General features: G+C 37.9%; 1 protein-coding gene across 1 annotated transcript; it reads right to left on the bottom strand.

The window, feature by feature from the left end:
* Positions 1-902: 902 nt before the first annotated feature.
* ACADM (acyl-CoA dehydrogenase medium chain) lies at positions 903-15,885 on the bottom strand. Its single transcript, XM_064720088.1, has 12 exons — positions 15,700-15,885; positions 12,393-12,492; positions 11,496-11,593; positions 11,305-11,374; positions 9,266-9,366; positions 9,098-9,178; positions 8,146-8,276; positions 6,953-7,061; positions 5,939-6,079; positions 5,765-5,860; positions 4,804-5,052; positions 903-1,198 (listed from the first exon to the last, which is right to left on the bottom strand). The coding sequence occupies exons 1-12, from the start codon at positions 15,721-15,723 to the stop codon at positions 1,127-1,129; spliced, it is 1,272 nt and encodes a 423-aa protein (XP_064576158.1). The 5' UTR covers positions 15,724-15,885; the 3' UTR covers positions 903-1,126.
* Between the last annotated feature and the right edge of the window lie 291 nt (positions 15,886-16,176).

Genomic DNA, 16,176 nt, shown 5'->3' with positions numbered 1-16,176 from the left:
AAAGGTCTACCCAAGGTTAAAAAAATAAATCTCCAAATTCCTTCTTCTTGGCTGTTCTTGCTGCAAGCATAGTTAAGTATATGCATTGATGGAAAGGAATAATAGGTTTATATATACAAGACATGAAGCTATTAGACAGCATCCTAAGGAGGGCAGTGAAGATGGTGAAGGGCCTTGTGGGGAAGCTGTATGAGGAGCAGCAGAGGTCATTTGGTTTGTTCAACCTGAAGAAGAGTTGGAGGGGACACTAATCACAGTCTACAATTTCTTTGTGAGGGGAAGAGGGACAGACACTGATCTCATCTCTCTGGTGCTCAGTAACAGAACCTGAAGGAATGGTTGGAGCTGAGTCAGGAGGTTTAGGTTTGGCATTATGGGAAGGTTTTTCCCCCAGAGAATGGTCAGGCTCACCAGGGCAGTGGTCACAGCTCCAAGGCTGCGAGAACTCAAGCAGCATTTGGACCATGCTCTTGGGCACAGAGTGGGATTTTTGTGCAGGTCTAGGAGTTGGTTTGATGGTCTTTGTGGGTCCCTCCCAACTCTGCATACTCTCTGATTCTGTGTTTAAATATACTGGATTTTAAATAAAAAACATTGTAAGTCATTGTTAAGGGAAAGCTACACATTCTCATTTGAAGTGATTCATCCTCATTTAATATGTACATGCTTCAGAGTGTAAAGGCCAGAATCTGACTAGTATATAAATCCCCAGCACAGACACACACAGACAGTAGCAATGCAGGTTTTCCTGCTGCTCAACTGGAATGGCTGTTCAGCTGCTTGGGGCAAGAGCATAGAGAAACTGAAATACAGCAATTATTGTACTTCAGAAATAGTATTTTGGGTTAGTTGTCCAGTGAAAGTGTGATATGACAAGCAAAATTAATACAAACCAACCACACTTCTCTTAAAAATATTTTATTGAAATGCAGCATTGACTGTCAAAAATTACATTCTGATTATCTTATTTTATACTGAGAACAGAATCAGTGCTTAATAATGAACAGAATAAAAATATTATGAAGGAATTTTATCTCTTTTTAATTCTATTGAGAAATACACTAAAATCTTCTTCCATAAGAACACAGAACACTACAGCAGCACCAGACACACTTTATACATTTCTTTAAGCCTTAAATTTGCCAACATGTTCACGAGCTATGATCATCCTTTGAATCTGAGCAGTTCCCTCATAAATCTGAAAAGAAGAATTGCAATAATGTTACTGGGTGATTTTTAAAAAGGTTTTAACAGGTATACATTTGTAAACCTCCATGGCCCTAATCCAGTGTGGATTAGGATGTGCAGGAAGACAGAAGAAAACTGAGGAAATTCCAGTGTACCGGAGTAATCACAGTGGGCTAAATTAAATGTAAATCATACCAGATACTGAGAAAGTCTTGTTCTCTCAGGTACACCTATCTAAAGCCAGTAGGGCTCTTATGAAAATAGGTGACAACATTCCTCTTATTTAAGGAAGAAAATACATTATTGAGATTTTTCGAAGTAGGATCTGAAATCATGGATAGAAGGGAAGAGATGATTTGTCCTTAAGTGTTTTCTTTAACTAGCCTTTCAAGGTCTGTTGTCTTTGATCCATTTATTTCTATTGCTTCTTGTCAACTAGTACTCTCTCCCACACAGTTTTGTTTGTGGTTTTCTTTATTCTTGCATTTTCTTCTAGAAACAGTCTGCATCATCCCTCTCTTCTGTTTGTTTGCTGGCAGCAAAGTCAAAAATAGACAAAAAAGCACCTATAAATTTCTAAAGCCAAAGGAGGACATATTCTCCACAGGCATACTGCAATGTAATGCAAGGGCTGAGGCAACATAGTCTAGAGATTTTAATGTTTCAGCTCCTAGTTCTGCCAAAACTTGGTTTGGCAAAATGCTGGAAATCATGCAAATTCACCTCTAGGAATAATCTTTCCAGGAAACTTAAAGAGCATTTAAAAAATAAGAATCCTATCACCTGTGTTCACATTAGTGCTCTGGTTCAGAACAAGCTGTTGATTCCCAGGGTGAATTCTCTGCTGCTGCTTACCCTGTGTTGATCCAGTCCACAGAGCAGACTGTGTTTTGTGAATACTAGGTGCCTTCTAAAACCAACTGAAATAGAAGCTCTGCTTTCTGTCTATACTAAACATTCACCAATCCCTAGAAAAGCCCTAATGGTACAAGCCTACACCTGGACCCTAACAGCTGGATGCCTGTCAGGGACACACATTCCAAGGGACGAAACAGGCTTGCTATGAACTCGGTCTGCTCAAACTGCTCAGAGTGTAGCTGTCAGTCTCAGCAGCTGTTCCTGCAGTCTACCAAACTGTTCCTACTGCACTACATTTGCACTTGCTGATGGGCACAGCCATGGAAATCAATCAAAGATATCACAACTCACAATCTCATTAATTACAGGAAAGGTTTTGGCTTGTAAGCTGATGGAAACAGTTTCAGGACTCTCTGACAAATAAAGAAAGGAAGTTTTCCAAGTTTAAGAGTTTCCAAACCTAAGAGTTTTTACCAAAGTAGCCAAGATTTCTACCCGGACAAAACTAGGGCACAGTAAGGACATGTAAAAATGTTATCAGTAAACACAATAAAAGGATTGTGTAATACCAAAAAACATCAACATATGAAAGATAATTTGAAAAATCAAGTTTTTCTGCATGCAATGTATGGCCAAAAATATATACCATCTGGAACTGAGCAGTAACACAGCAAAGCACAGTGAAGTGTAAGATATAATCAAGAGACATGGACAAAATGATTGCAAGACAAAACCCCTTCCTGAATTCTTTTGGGGATGAAATGGAACTGACAAGTCATCAAAAATTTAATACTAAATCTGATTAATTACAAAAACAAACCTACTTAGCCATGCATTTAGATCACTGTAATGAAAAAACTACGTAATAATGGAATTTTGTCAAATCAGTCTCAATCAATCTGAGTTTCAACCCTTGCACCATCATTCTCTAAAAAAGCTTGCAATTTGACAGGAAAAAAATCCCAATCATAGATTTCAATTAGTCATTCATTTCCTCACTCACAGAAGTGGAGTTAGTTATAGGGACCTTTGGATACCAACATAGCAGTTGTCTTTCCTTAAACTGAGAAAAATAAATTCTTGGCTAGTGGCAATATTAGTTTGCATTTTGGAGTCACCTGTAAGACAAATATTAACTGCCTAGAATCTTGGACTGACAGCTGTTATACCTAACAATCATTAGAGGGCATGGTCTATGTGCATTTCTTGAAATCATCTACTTTGGTATGTTTTATCTAGTCACAATTAATGTCAGTGTTAGATGTCAATGAAGATTACTGGTTTTGCTGAATGAAATTAAAATATTCTTGCTGAATTAAGAACTGCAGCATAGTATATGCCAATATACTAGTTACAACATGACATGGAATAATTTCTTGACAGTAACACTGCAGTAAAAAACCTGGGTGACTACAGCGAACTATGGGCTAAATATGAGTACAAAAGGGTCTTGTTAAAAAAGTGGATAGTCACTCTAGTTTGTCACACTTCTATTGATACAACACATGCAAGGTAATAACTTTACATGTCATATTTCCAGCTAGGATAGGGTTAATAGTTTTTCTAGTAGCTGGTCCAGTGCTGTGTTTTGTGAGAATAGTGTTGGTAACATGTTCATGTTTCAGTTCTTGCTCTGTAGTGCTTACTGGAAATACAGGACTTTCAGTTTCCTGTGATCTGCCAGAGAGGAGGTGCCCAAAAAGCTGGAAGGGAGCATGGCCAGGAGTGCTGACCTGGAATGGCCAAAGGGGCATTTCGTGCCATAGAGAGTCACAGCCAGTACATAAACTTAGGGGGAGTTGACCAGGAGGGTGCTGATTGCCGTGGGTGGACGAGGTGGGCATTGGTCACCAGGTGGTGAACAACTTTATTGTGCATCACTTGTTCTTCCTGGGTTCTATTCCTATCTGCCTCTCTCTTTTATTATTATAAGTTACTTTATTTCAATTATTAAACTTATTATTATTAAATTTATTTCAATTATTCTCAATGCATGAGATTTACTTTTTTTTTTTCAAATTCTCTCCACCATCCCTCAGGAGCAGGGAGGAAGGAGAAGGGAGTGTGCAGCTTCCTTGTGTGGCAACTTAGTTGCCAGCTGGGTTTAAACTACACAACCATGATACCCAATACTGTTCATACATCAGCCCCAGCATTCTACACAGCTTTTAATACCAAAGTTTCAAATGGAAAGTTTAATGGAAAGGTAAAACAAAAACCCTAACCAAACAAAAAACACCTCTTCCCTCATAAGTCGTTGGGGTAAGAAACTGCTTTAGTGTTCAGGCTAAGAAGACAGCTGAACTATAAAAAGACATCAGTCCAGGGTACAGACAGATGGTCAAAAGTTTTGCATCTCTAGAGATTTTCAAGAACAGTATGATATGTAAACCACTTCTACTTACAGAATCCCAGAGCAAGCACTGGTATTTTGATCAAGATTTTTTTCCCTAAGAATTCAAAGACTTCAAAATTGACAATCCAAGAATTGCAACGAGTTACCACCTTAGGGAGGAAAAAAACCCAAAACCCACAAAATATAATTTATTTCTCTTAAGCGGTTTCAGTTTTTATCAAGTGCAATGACTTTAGTATGAAGTAATTTCCTGATTTGAATGATTGTTTCTTTAAATGGAAGGATTACTGCTTTAATTCTCAAATTATTTTTTTTAATATGTGCACATCATGATTTGAAGTAAGTAGCCATTACTTTATTCTGTATAAAATCTATGCATTGCCACTTTCTCTTTTACTTACCTGGTAGATTTTAGCATCTCTCATTAGTTTTTCTACAGGATATTCAGTATTAAATCCATTTCCTCCAAAAATCTGTACTGCATCTGCAGCTACTTGGTTTGCAATGTCACCAGCAAATGCCTTTGCAATGGAAGCATAGTAGGTATTCCTGCGACCGGCATCAACTTCCCATGCAGCTCTCTGGTAAGCCATCCTAGCGAGTTCAACTTTCATTGCCATTTCAGCAAGCAAGAAAGACACTGCTTGGTGCTGTGATGAAATAAACTAGGTTAATATTGCCTGCTTAAAATTCTGTGACATGAAGGAAAGATAAAATCTTCTTAATGCAGTGATCTTTTTCAAAAAACTCAGTAAGTCGTACAAGAGAAGTTATACAGAACATGCATCATGCTCTCGTATAGGTATGTTGAATTATACTCTTTAAGTTTTCGATTTCCAAATCCATTTAGTCATAGGGATTAAATACTGATGAAACAATAGTTGAAGTTGTTCTTTCCTATTTGTTGGTATTTCTCTTGTTGTTTATTCATATTTTTTCAGATCTGGTAAGCAGTATGATGGGCAATGTATTCTATTGGTATTCTAATGTACTCTAATACAATATATCTTATTCCACACACCTCAGATGTTTTCTTCTTTCCTGAAGATCCCTCTTTATTAGTGCTGAAGAACTTAAGTATGCCCCGTTGGTATATAAGTTCTGAGCTTTGGGGCAGAGTTTTCTTTCTGCTTTTCCTACTATCATTGATAAATTACCAAAAACTCTTGAAGTTACCACATAGCTAAGTTTACTTATAGTGCAACCTATATACTTGGAAACCACAAAATGGCTGAGGTATAATATAAAAATGAAGGAATTATAAATATATAAATATTAAGGAATAACCTTGAAAAATCAGTAGTAGTACATCTACATCTGTGAAAACATAAGCTTTTATGCATTGTCTGCCCCCACACTTACTTCAACAATTGGTTTCCCAAAGGTTTTTCTCTCCAAAGCGTATCTAGTAGCTTCATCAAGGGCTCTTTTTGCCAATCCAACAGCACCAGCTGCTACCTAAATTTAATACAGGCCAGAATAAAAAATCAGAAATTCCTGCTATATTTTATAACCTATTTTTTTCCTGATACTTACGGGTGGTCTGGTCTTATCAAAAGCTCCCATTGCGATTTTAAAGCCAGCTCCTTCAGCTATTAATACATTTTCTTTTGGGACTCTCACATCTTCAAAGACAATGCCTCTTGTATCTGAGCAGCGTTGACCCATGTTCATTTCCTGAAGTGGGAAATTTACAGATGTGCTACTAATTTGGATTATTCAAAGGTACATTATGTTTTCATTTTTTTGTTCACTCAAAGCATAGTTTTTCTTCCCCAAAACACCTAATCTAAAAATTACCACGTGCCAGACACATACTAGTTTTGTATTTGCAGACCAGCATGCCCTTAACTTGTCTAAGTTGGGCATCTTACTTTCTCCTTAATATGAAATTAGTTCTGTCACTGTAATCAGTGTTCTTGTGTTCTTCTAGTTCAACTATCTTTTAGATGCAAGTGGAAAAAGGAAAGAATCTAATATGCAGGAAGTACAGGTATACTACAAGTGAATAAATAAATGAGTTTTTCAAGTTTTCAGATTTCTTGACTAATGTTCCACATTCAGTTTTACCTACTATTAAAAATAGTAATTTTTGTAAAGAGAGAAGTAGCATCAGTATCTCTAAGGTGTCTTCTTTGACCAGTACTAGCTGAAATTAAAACTCACTAGATATGTATTTGCGGTCAAAATTGTCCAGCTTGCTTCTTAGTTTTTCAAGGCATACTACTTCTCATTTATTGGCACCTGCCAATATAGTCGTTCTCAAAGACTCTTTGCAGACGTTCAAAGTAGTCATCTTACTTTAGACCATTCTGAATAATTCCTTTTTTGAATTAATAGCTTTAAAATTATGTTTCATGCATAGTTCCTCTATGTTTTGAAAATTAAAAGATAAGCATACATAAGCACACAAGCATACATAAGCACATAAGCATATGAGACTGTTCAGTTGTGTAACAGTCTCTTTTCTTTAGTGGTACATTTGTTTTATTGTTGGTTTAGAACTGAACAACAGTTCCTGACTTGTCAAACAAGAAATACAGTCTTCACCTTTCTTCCAATTTGTATCCCTGGGCTATCTGCTTCCACAATGAATCCAGTAAAGGCTTTGCTTGCAGGAGTTTTTGGATCTGGATTTGTACGTGCTAGCAAAAAATACCTAGTGTAAAACAAAGTAGATGGATGCAGTTTATCTTCACAATTAACAAGATATATTTATCTAGCACTTTAAACATTTTTATGTGCATTTCTACCATATAATAAATTTTGTCTGTGAGTTAACAGCCTTTCTTTCTTGCCCATCCTGAAAATAAAATAAGGGGGAGCAAGAGAGTAGAAGTTTTAAAGATTCAATATTTCATAAAGTTACTCAGATCAACATGCAAATATTCCCTACCTTTTCCATGTATTGTAAGTCTTTATGATATTAACAGCTTCCCATATAGTACAAAAGAAACCTATTCATAGCATGTACATAAAAATTAATGCTTAGAACATAATTTCTTGGATGTAAAAGTTATAATCTGACTTCAAAGATCTTGATTTTTTTTTTCTAAGTATAAGTTGTAGATAAGTATCTTTCTTAAAAATTAAACAGCTGTAAATCACTTCTGTGGTATTCAGTAAGGTCAAAAGAAATCTGACAGATTGTCTTTGGTGGGTGATCTGCCTGCAACAAGAAAATAACAAGAAAATTCCATTTCTGGGTAAATGTATAAAGTTTCTTCCACTTGAATTCAGGGAAATTTGTGTGTTGTGAATCAACATGATGTAAGACATGATTTAAGAGGTTTACATTGTAAAAGCACACTCCAGACAACACAAAACATATCTGCAATCTTTGACAGATGGAAAATGTTTTCTTTTCAGAAAATAAAAAGTAACACTACAATATAACAGCATTTCTAGCTTCACTAGGAGTCAGAGGTGTTTCTAGTAGAATCACATTTAATTTTGATAGCCGAAAGATTCAAGAGGCTATTATTGAGTGTGGAGTCATAATGTCATCACTCATTTTTCTTTTTAGGCTTTGCATAGCACTCAAGACTGCATTTTATATGCTATCCTGATAGCGATCCTCATAAACTGGGCAGAGATTAAAATGTAGTCTGCTGAAACACAGAGAACATTCAGATTTGTGTCTGAAAGATAGGTTTTTAAAGGATTGGTCTTTAAAGAATTTAACTGAGGTTGGAGGGGTAGGGTAAAGACACGGCATAGAACTATGACACCAGTTAACATACCAGTTTGCTTTCCCCCCATTTGTGATCCACATCTTCTGACCGTTAATAACATATTCATCTCCTTTCTTCTCAGCCTTTGTTTTTATGCCAGCCACATCAGAGCCTGCTCCAGGCTCTGTTACACAGTAAGCCTAAAAGAAATTAAGATGCAAATTCTTGTGGAATAAAAGTTCTATCTTTAGTCAGCTACAAATTCATGCAGATTATGTGCATCAAACTAACTGTTGAAGGTTTAAGTGAACTGCAATGGTAATATCCAAACACCAAATAAACAACACTCCCCAATAAAACCCCAAAACAACCCTACACTTGGCCCCCTCCCCCCTTCCAACAGCTGGCCAAGTAAGGGTTAATTTTCTTTATAAATCCATAATAATACATAAAATTGGCTTTTAAACAAACAGAAACATTCTGTGATCCTTAAGTTACTACTTCCAGGAATCAAAAATTCTGATGTGAAAGCTGAGGATCTTTAAAGTCTGAATATAGGAGCACTGAGTCGTTCAGTTTAGGAGGCTTAGTTGTAAATTGATATACATTGCAGACAAATCTTTACTTCTTTCTACGTAACAAGTACTATTTATGTAATATTTGAGATCACAAATCAAGTGTCATTCCCATTCAAGTTGAGGGTCTCCTTACATAAACTTTGTATTTTTCTTAAACATCTACAGCCCTTCTTGAAAGGGAAAAAAAACCCTATTATTTTTGGTAAGTGAATTAGGATGACGATAATTTAATATCTTCTGTTTACTTACTGGATGCATCTCATTAGCTGTTCGCTACCTTTCAGTAAATGTCACTGTTTACATATAAATCAAACAGGGCTAAGTTGTGAGTACATATAAGTGTTCAGGAGGAAAAAAATCGCAAAAAAAGGAATTAAAAAAAAAAAGGAGTAATACAATTAAAGTGGTTTAGAAACATTCTGCAGTATAGCAGTTATACTTACACACATCATTGGTTCTTCTGTCATTCTTCCTAAGTATTTTTTCTGCTGATGCTCATTTCCTGCAATGATAACTGGCATTTGCTGAAAAAAAAATATTTAGACTGTTAATCTGGCTCTTTCAAGGGTAGAGATTATAGTTTAAGGGATGTAAGAAAAGACAGAACTTACCCCTAGGGAATTTGCTTCAATGGCGGTTTGAACCCCTGTACATCCGTAAGCTAACTCTTCTGTAATAAGGCATGCTTCAAAACTGCCAAGGCCAAGGCCACCTATGGTTGAAGTATTTAAGTTACTCAAGGGGATTTAAATTATAATGTATTCATATTAATGATTTACACAACATACTTATGGAAGTGTACTATTCCATATACGTTTGATTGTGTACTGGGTTTGGTTAGGCATTCTCACACAAGCTTTTTAAATAAATCTTCATCAGAAGAGTAACAGGTGATTTGAAAATTATGTGTCATGTGTCCAGAGTTATTGTTTGATTAATGTGGGACAACTTGCACAAAGTGGCATGAATGTACCACTCACATTTTCTTACTACTGTACATTCAAGAATTAAGAGTTCCTAGGAAGCAGAGAAAGGGCCCCTGAGCCAAAAGCATTTGGGAACAAAAAAGTGTCCATATTAGTAGACAGCCAACGCAGTAATCTGTTTCTGACAGAAGCCAACACTACGGGAAACTGGCCAACACTACATACAAGTACAATAACAACTACCTCAAAAATATTTTCCTGAACTTTCAGGTGACTTCCTCGGTCAAAGAAATAATACTCTTTGGTATCTTTCTTATGCCAACCCCTGACAGACATCTGTTATATGCATTTAACCAGTGTCTTTTTGAATCTATGTCAGATTTTAGCACCTATATCCTACAGGGGCAATAAGTTGCAAATTAACTCCACACTGCATGCAGAACCATCTCCTTTTGCTTGTTTTGAATCTAGCATCCGCTGACCTAATTTGATGCCTTCTAGTTATATTGAAAGGGACAGTGAACCACCAATCCCTTTTCACATTCTCCCATGACACTAACATTTTAGTAATTTCTCCTATAGAGTTTACATCTCACACAGAAGATAAAACTTCTATGTTCATTGTCATCCTTTTAGAAACCCTCTCCATTTCCCTAATACTCTCTTGAGAAGGAAGGATCTGACTATATAATGACTTAAAGAAGCAAGTGCAATTTGCATTCAGGAGGCAGCATAATTATGCCGCCTTCTTTTTAATTCATTCTCTTAAGAGTCCCTCTTGACCTTAGATTTTACAGTTTTGACCACTTCTGAGCATTATGCTCATGTTCACAGGATCCAAAGATGTCTTTTCTGAGAGGCAGTATTTAGTGCACAGCACACCTTTCCTCTGTGAAGTTCAGATTGATTCTTTCCCTTCACATGTGCATCACTTTTTCTTTTTGAAATCACATTGCCATTTTAACTCTCATTCTCTTCTGTGACCTTTTCCTGCAGCTGTCTGAACCAGATCATATTTTCTGTGCCGAATAACTAAGTATTATCAGCAAACTCTATCACCTTTGCATTTATGCCCTTCTCCATTTATTTATAGACATCCCAAATAGCACAAGACCTAGCAAGGCTGTGCTGCTAATTTTGCCAGTATGAAACCTGATGATCTTTAAAACTTATTTTGGAAGTTCAGGCATTCTCTATCACCTGCTCACACATTTATTAGCTACTTCAGAGAACTTCAATGACTTTATGAGGCATGAGTTCCTTTCACTAAAACCCTTCTCTAGCATATCATGTTTGTCTGTATCACTCATACAGCTTATGAGTCAGGACTCTGCTGTACTGCACTTAATCTAAACTGAAAAACTGTCCTTCTGGAATAAACTCTTAAATTGCTCCAGCCTGTGTCAGAGACTAGAACAAAACATGACCTTCTAATTTCTTTGCCTAATCAGCTGACACTGCACCAGGGGAACATTAAGCAGCTGTAATCACGGTAGAAAAATCTGGTCATAAATTACTAAACCATAATCTGCCTAATTTGTCTCCTGATTACACCCATACCTAGTACCACACTTGTATGTGTCAACTTGCCTACTGATTAAATTTAGATTATTCAAGTATGCAACTATTAATGTGACAGTACAGAATCCATAATTACACACAGGAATCTCATCTAATGTCTTTTCATTGTTTCATTTTACAGATTAAAAAGAATGTTTACTTACCACAGCTTTCTGGTATGTGTGAATTCATAAGACCAAGCTCCCAAGCTCGCTTTATAAGTGGAACAGGATACTGAAACAGACATGGTAAAATCATCTTCTGATTCATAACAACCAAAACTTTAAATTTTATGCAGGTTAAGATAAAAGTCTGTTTTTCCCCAAATTTTCCCTTACACTATGGTAGAATTTACCTCTCCAGTTTTGTCATATTGTGCAGCAACAGGAATAATTTCCTCCACAGCAAATTTACGAGCAGTAGCTTGAAACTCTTTCTGTTCATCAGTAAGTTCTGTTTTAAAAAAGAGAAAAAGATCATAAATCCTCTGCTGTCTTTCATTTTGCCAATTGTCAAGACTATGATAAAAAAGAAAACAAGAGCATCCTTCCAGGATAACCCAAGCCACCACTATTTGGGGCTCTCCAGTAAGCAAAAATGTTCAGATTCCTCCTCCTCCTGGGAGAAAACTTCTATTGTTCTCTGATCAACCCCTACACGCACTTACTTGTCTGATGAAATCATCCACAAAATACTGAAAACAAAGCAGAGAGGACTGTGTAACATAAAATGTATTACCAAAAGAAATAAGAAGAATGCTGTGCTAATTAAAAGCACAAAAATACAGAGGTTGCCCAAAGATCCTGACTCAATTTCAAACATCTAGCTCTGATCCTCTAAATTTGCTTGCATATATATATTATATATAATATGCCAAGATGAAGATAAATTTCTTTTTTTGCATTTCTTGATAACCAAGTTCAACTATGACTACTTTTAGGTAGTGTAACATTGAAAACAGCAATATGAGGTAAGTATTCAAAGCTAAAACACTCAGGCAATAAAAAAAACTTATCATAGACATGAGTTAAAAAAAGAAGAAAACCTTAAGAACACTACAAACATATCTGCCTTGCCTCAGTTAAGAATAAAGTTACTTTGCTTTTCAAACTACTTTTTTTACTAGAAATATATTTAGAACAAACACCTTTATCTTAAAATCACGGTGAACTACAATACAGGATATGATTTCTTTTTAACTCTGCAATTTGCCCGTTATTGTTACATTTCTTTCAAAAACAGTACTACTTACCAAAGCTAAAGCCAGCTCCAGGTTTGCCTACATGTAAGTTTTGAGCAGGTTTACTAGAATAGGACCTCCATCCATGCCCTGTGATGGTTTGAAGCATTTGCTAGAGAGGAAAGGAACATGAGGTGTAAGATCTTTACAGCTCAAGCCTCCTAAAGCTACTAACCTATCTGCAGCCCAGCTTTAGACTCCCTCTCTAGAAACCGTGTCACATCAAGTAAAATACAATTACTACTGTGATAAAACAATTGCTGGCTACATTGTGTTTTCCTTCTGTGGCAAGCAGCACTTACATGAACTGACACCTCTACCAAGAATGTCAGGGTTTAATGGGACGAAGGATGAGTGTACTGCTGCATGCACTTTTAAGTATTGTGCAATTGAGTATTTAAAAATTATTAAGTATAATTAAAATCTATGTTCACAGAGACACAACAATATATACTTCTCTCATTTATACACACACTCATCAAACTTCATTTTCTGGCCCTCTAGTGAATATCCTATTACTCAATGCTTACCTACATTAAGATTTGGCAAGATTTTAAAAACAACCTACCTATTAGCCAATATATCAGAATATTTTGATAATATCCTACACTAATCTCTGCTTTCTTTTAATAAGCTGCTGCCACTGACACTTGGTGATTATTATTATCCTCCAACAGGAGAGACAGCTATCTGAAGTTTATTTTTCCTCCTAATACTTACCACAAATTCATTCTTTTTCATTGTAAATACTTTCTCTGCTTTTTCAAGTTTAGAGCCCCAAATATTGTTGCTACATTTTCATAATGTCTTAATACTGTGCAAAAACATGTCTGAATTTAAGAGGATGGTTTACTCTCTTCAAGAGCTATGAATCTCTGAAATGTTTGAAAATTAGTGAAAAATATGAAATTGGATAATTTTTAGGATGGCCCAAATCAATATTGCAAAACCAAATTTGCCTGAACACTAAGGAAAGGCTTCTTCTTGATTTTCTTCTGTGAAAATGTAGACTTCTTTTTTTTTTTAATTGTGATCAGAGCAGTCACTTACTTCCTGGCATAAAAAAAAAAAATATTGATAGTAATGCAAAAAATATCACAGAAATTTTACTGGAACTCTAGAAGACAAGGACATTGCAGAAAGTTACACAGCTGGGGAGGCAACAAGTACTTTCAAAAAGGTTATAGTAGATAAACTGTGCTCTTAATAATAATGCTATATGATAGATGGTTATAACACAGCTCAAGAAGCATGATGAATACTGCCAATAATAGGTATCAACACAGTGAAAAAAGTATTTCCAGAGGATACTGAAAACATCTATAAACTTCAAAGGTGAAGAAATGCAGAAGGAACACTTCCAGGCAGGGAAGAGGGAGAGGCTATGACATATTTGCATACTGTGCTGGTACTGTCAATTTATTAATAATTCAGGATTGCATTTTGCTGTAGGTAATATATTATTAATTTCAAGTTTTTAGAAACAATAGACATTGCAAAAGAGTATCTTGCTAAGTTTTCTGTTACTGCTACCTCTCATATTAAAAGCCAAAACAATACCACAAAAATCTAGATAGACCTTGATTCTTCAGAATTATTTATTCCTTGTTTTATTTGGAAAAAAGACAAGATGAGGTTGAAAAAAAGTCAGATGATTGAAATTTTTTTCTTTTCTTTTTTTAAGGAGCAGCTCTTGATAGACTAATGCATAGCTTTGCCACCAAAAGGTTTTGTCTACGCTTGGAAAAGTGGATTCAAACTAATGCTGAAAGTGATACCCTATATGAAAGAAGCTGTAAAATTTAAACCAGTGAAATTATGTCTATTGTAATATAGTATGCAAGACAACACTTAAGATTACTCTGGAAAAACTCAACAATACCCCCGCCAAGAAATATGGACAGATGGGACTCAGACCTGGAAGGTGCATGACTGATCAGATGACAAAGGATGAGGGTTTGCTACATGTAAAAATTTGGATAACCATCTGTCTGCTTGTCATCTTTCCCACTGCTTAACTCTGAGGAACAGTTGGATTCAGTGACAAACTACTGCTAGTGATGTTCAGATACAACTCCTACTGCATTTCCTTGCACTACTGTATAAATTCTGTGGCAATTACAAATGCAATCATCAGTATAGCAAGATTAACACTGGAAGAATGTGCTGCCAAGAAAAGGGTATGACAAAGCTACTCACAAAAGTGATGCAATCTCTTTATTACCTTGATGACAAAAGAGCTATAGAACCTGTTTGAAAAGATGCATGTCACAGAAAACAGTGGGACAACTATAAGCTAAGGGTCGCTAACTTTGATTTTGCCTCATGTATCTCAGGGCAAAAAGGAAAAGAATTATCAAGAGTTTGTTGCGGGGGTAACATGTCAGGAGGCTGAACTTGAAATAGTAATTTCCTCCCTATGGGCTTCCTTTGCCTAAAGCATTACTTTTGAGCCACAATATACCAACTTCAGATGGAGACTTCTTCCCTCACTGACTTCCCTCACTCTCACAGCAACACTCCGGGCCAGCAGCCAAGCTGCATCAATTTGGGGCAAACTAACACTGCTACTAGGAGCTTGTAAAGGGCCTTTCAAGTAACTCAGACTCATGAATGCCTCTGGAAATGGGGATTCTAGAAAAAGGCATGTGCAATGCTAAATGAGTTTTGAATAGTTTTAATTTTCTAGTTTGAAGCTGTGAGGTTATTGGTGGTTCAATACAGTAGAAAGTTTGTACTTTAGAAAACCAACTATTATATTTCATACATATTTTTTAAAAATAACATACGTAGTACAGCTACGTACGCTAAAGGAAATGCATTGGATAAAATACCCTGAACTCTAATCCCGGTGTTTTGAAGCCGTCTCCACCGTTAAATGGAGAGGTGCCAGACACACTTGGCACGACGCGGCCTTTGCCCCATGCCCCCAGGGCTGTGCAGTATCGCCAGTGAAGAACATCAAATGGCAATACCCATTCGAACCGTGAGGATTACGGCCATAAACTCAGGTAATACTGCGAGGCAGGAAAAGCAGCACAGCGGGTGGATTCCAGCCCCGTCAGCTCTCCCCACCGGGGCAGCCCCTATGCCCGCAGCTGTCCGGACAGTCACGGCGGGCGGAACGCAGGCTGGCCCTGCCTCTTCCGCCCTTCGCCCTCTGCGATCCCGCCGCCCTTCCCCGCCGCCCGGGCTCCCCTGGCCGCTAGCACCGGCAGCGCCTCGGTCCGGTCCGGTCCGGTCCGGTCCGATCCGTCCCGTCCCGTGCCTCTGCCTGGGTCTTGTGTCCCCCTAGCGTTCACCCGCCCTGGCCGCTCACCCGCGTCGCCCTCAGCGCAGCCATCTCGGCGGGAGAGCCCGGCAGCCGCAGCAGCTCCGGCGGGGCGGGGCGGTGCTCGGGCGGCCGGGGCGGTGCCACGCGGGCCCGCCCGTTGGGCCGAGGCACTGGGGCAGCCCTGGACTCGACCGCCCCCCCTCGCCTTGCTCTGCTCTTGCGAGGAGAGCCTCCGGCGAGTTCCTATTCCGCCTCTGGCCCGTGGGAGGAGCGCCGTGCCCCGTGACCGGCCCGCTCCGGCCCGCCGGCCCGAACGCGGGCAGTGTCCGTGCCCCGGGTTGTGCTGCTTCGCTGCCTGTTTGCTGAGTGTCCTACGCTGGTTCCAATCACCTGCATCATTCACCTGTTAGCAGAAAAGCGCGTGTAAGCATTTTACTGTAATTTGTGCTTCAGGGAATCATAAACTCATGTTTCGGAGGAACTGGAGGGTGGCTGGGCCTGGCGCACGGGAGTTTTAAGTAT

This window comes from Zonotrichia leucophrys, chromosome 8, assembly GCF_028769735.1.
Source record: "Zonotrichia leucophrys gambelii isolate GWCS_2022_RI chromosome 8, RI_Zleu_2.0, whole genome shotgun sequence".
NCBI classification, from domain to species: Eukaryota; Metazoa; Chordata; class Aves; order Passeriformes; family Passerellidae; genus Zonotrichia; species Zonotrichia leucophrys.
This window is presented reverse-complemented; position numbering and strand designations above follow the sequence as displayed.

Coding starts and splice junctions, on each gene's coding strand:
- ACADM (XM_064720088.1), bottom strand. CDS start 15,723: ATGGCTGCGCTGAGGGCGACGCGG. Junction 12,493..15,699: donor CTGCGCTGAGGGCGACGCGG/GTGAGCGGCCAG, acceptor TTTCCTCTCTAG/CAAATGCTTCAAACCATCAC. Junction 5,861..5,938: donor TTGATAAGACCAGACCACCC/GTAAGTATCAGG, acceptor TATTAAATTTAG/GTAGCAGCTGGTGCTGTTGG.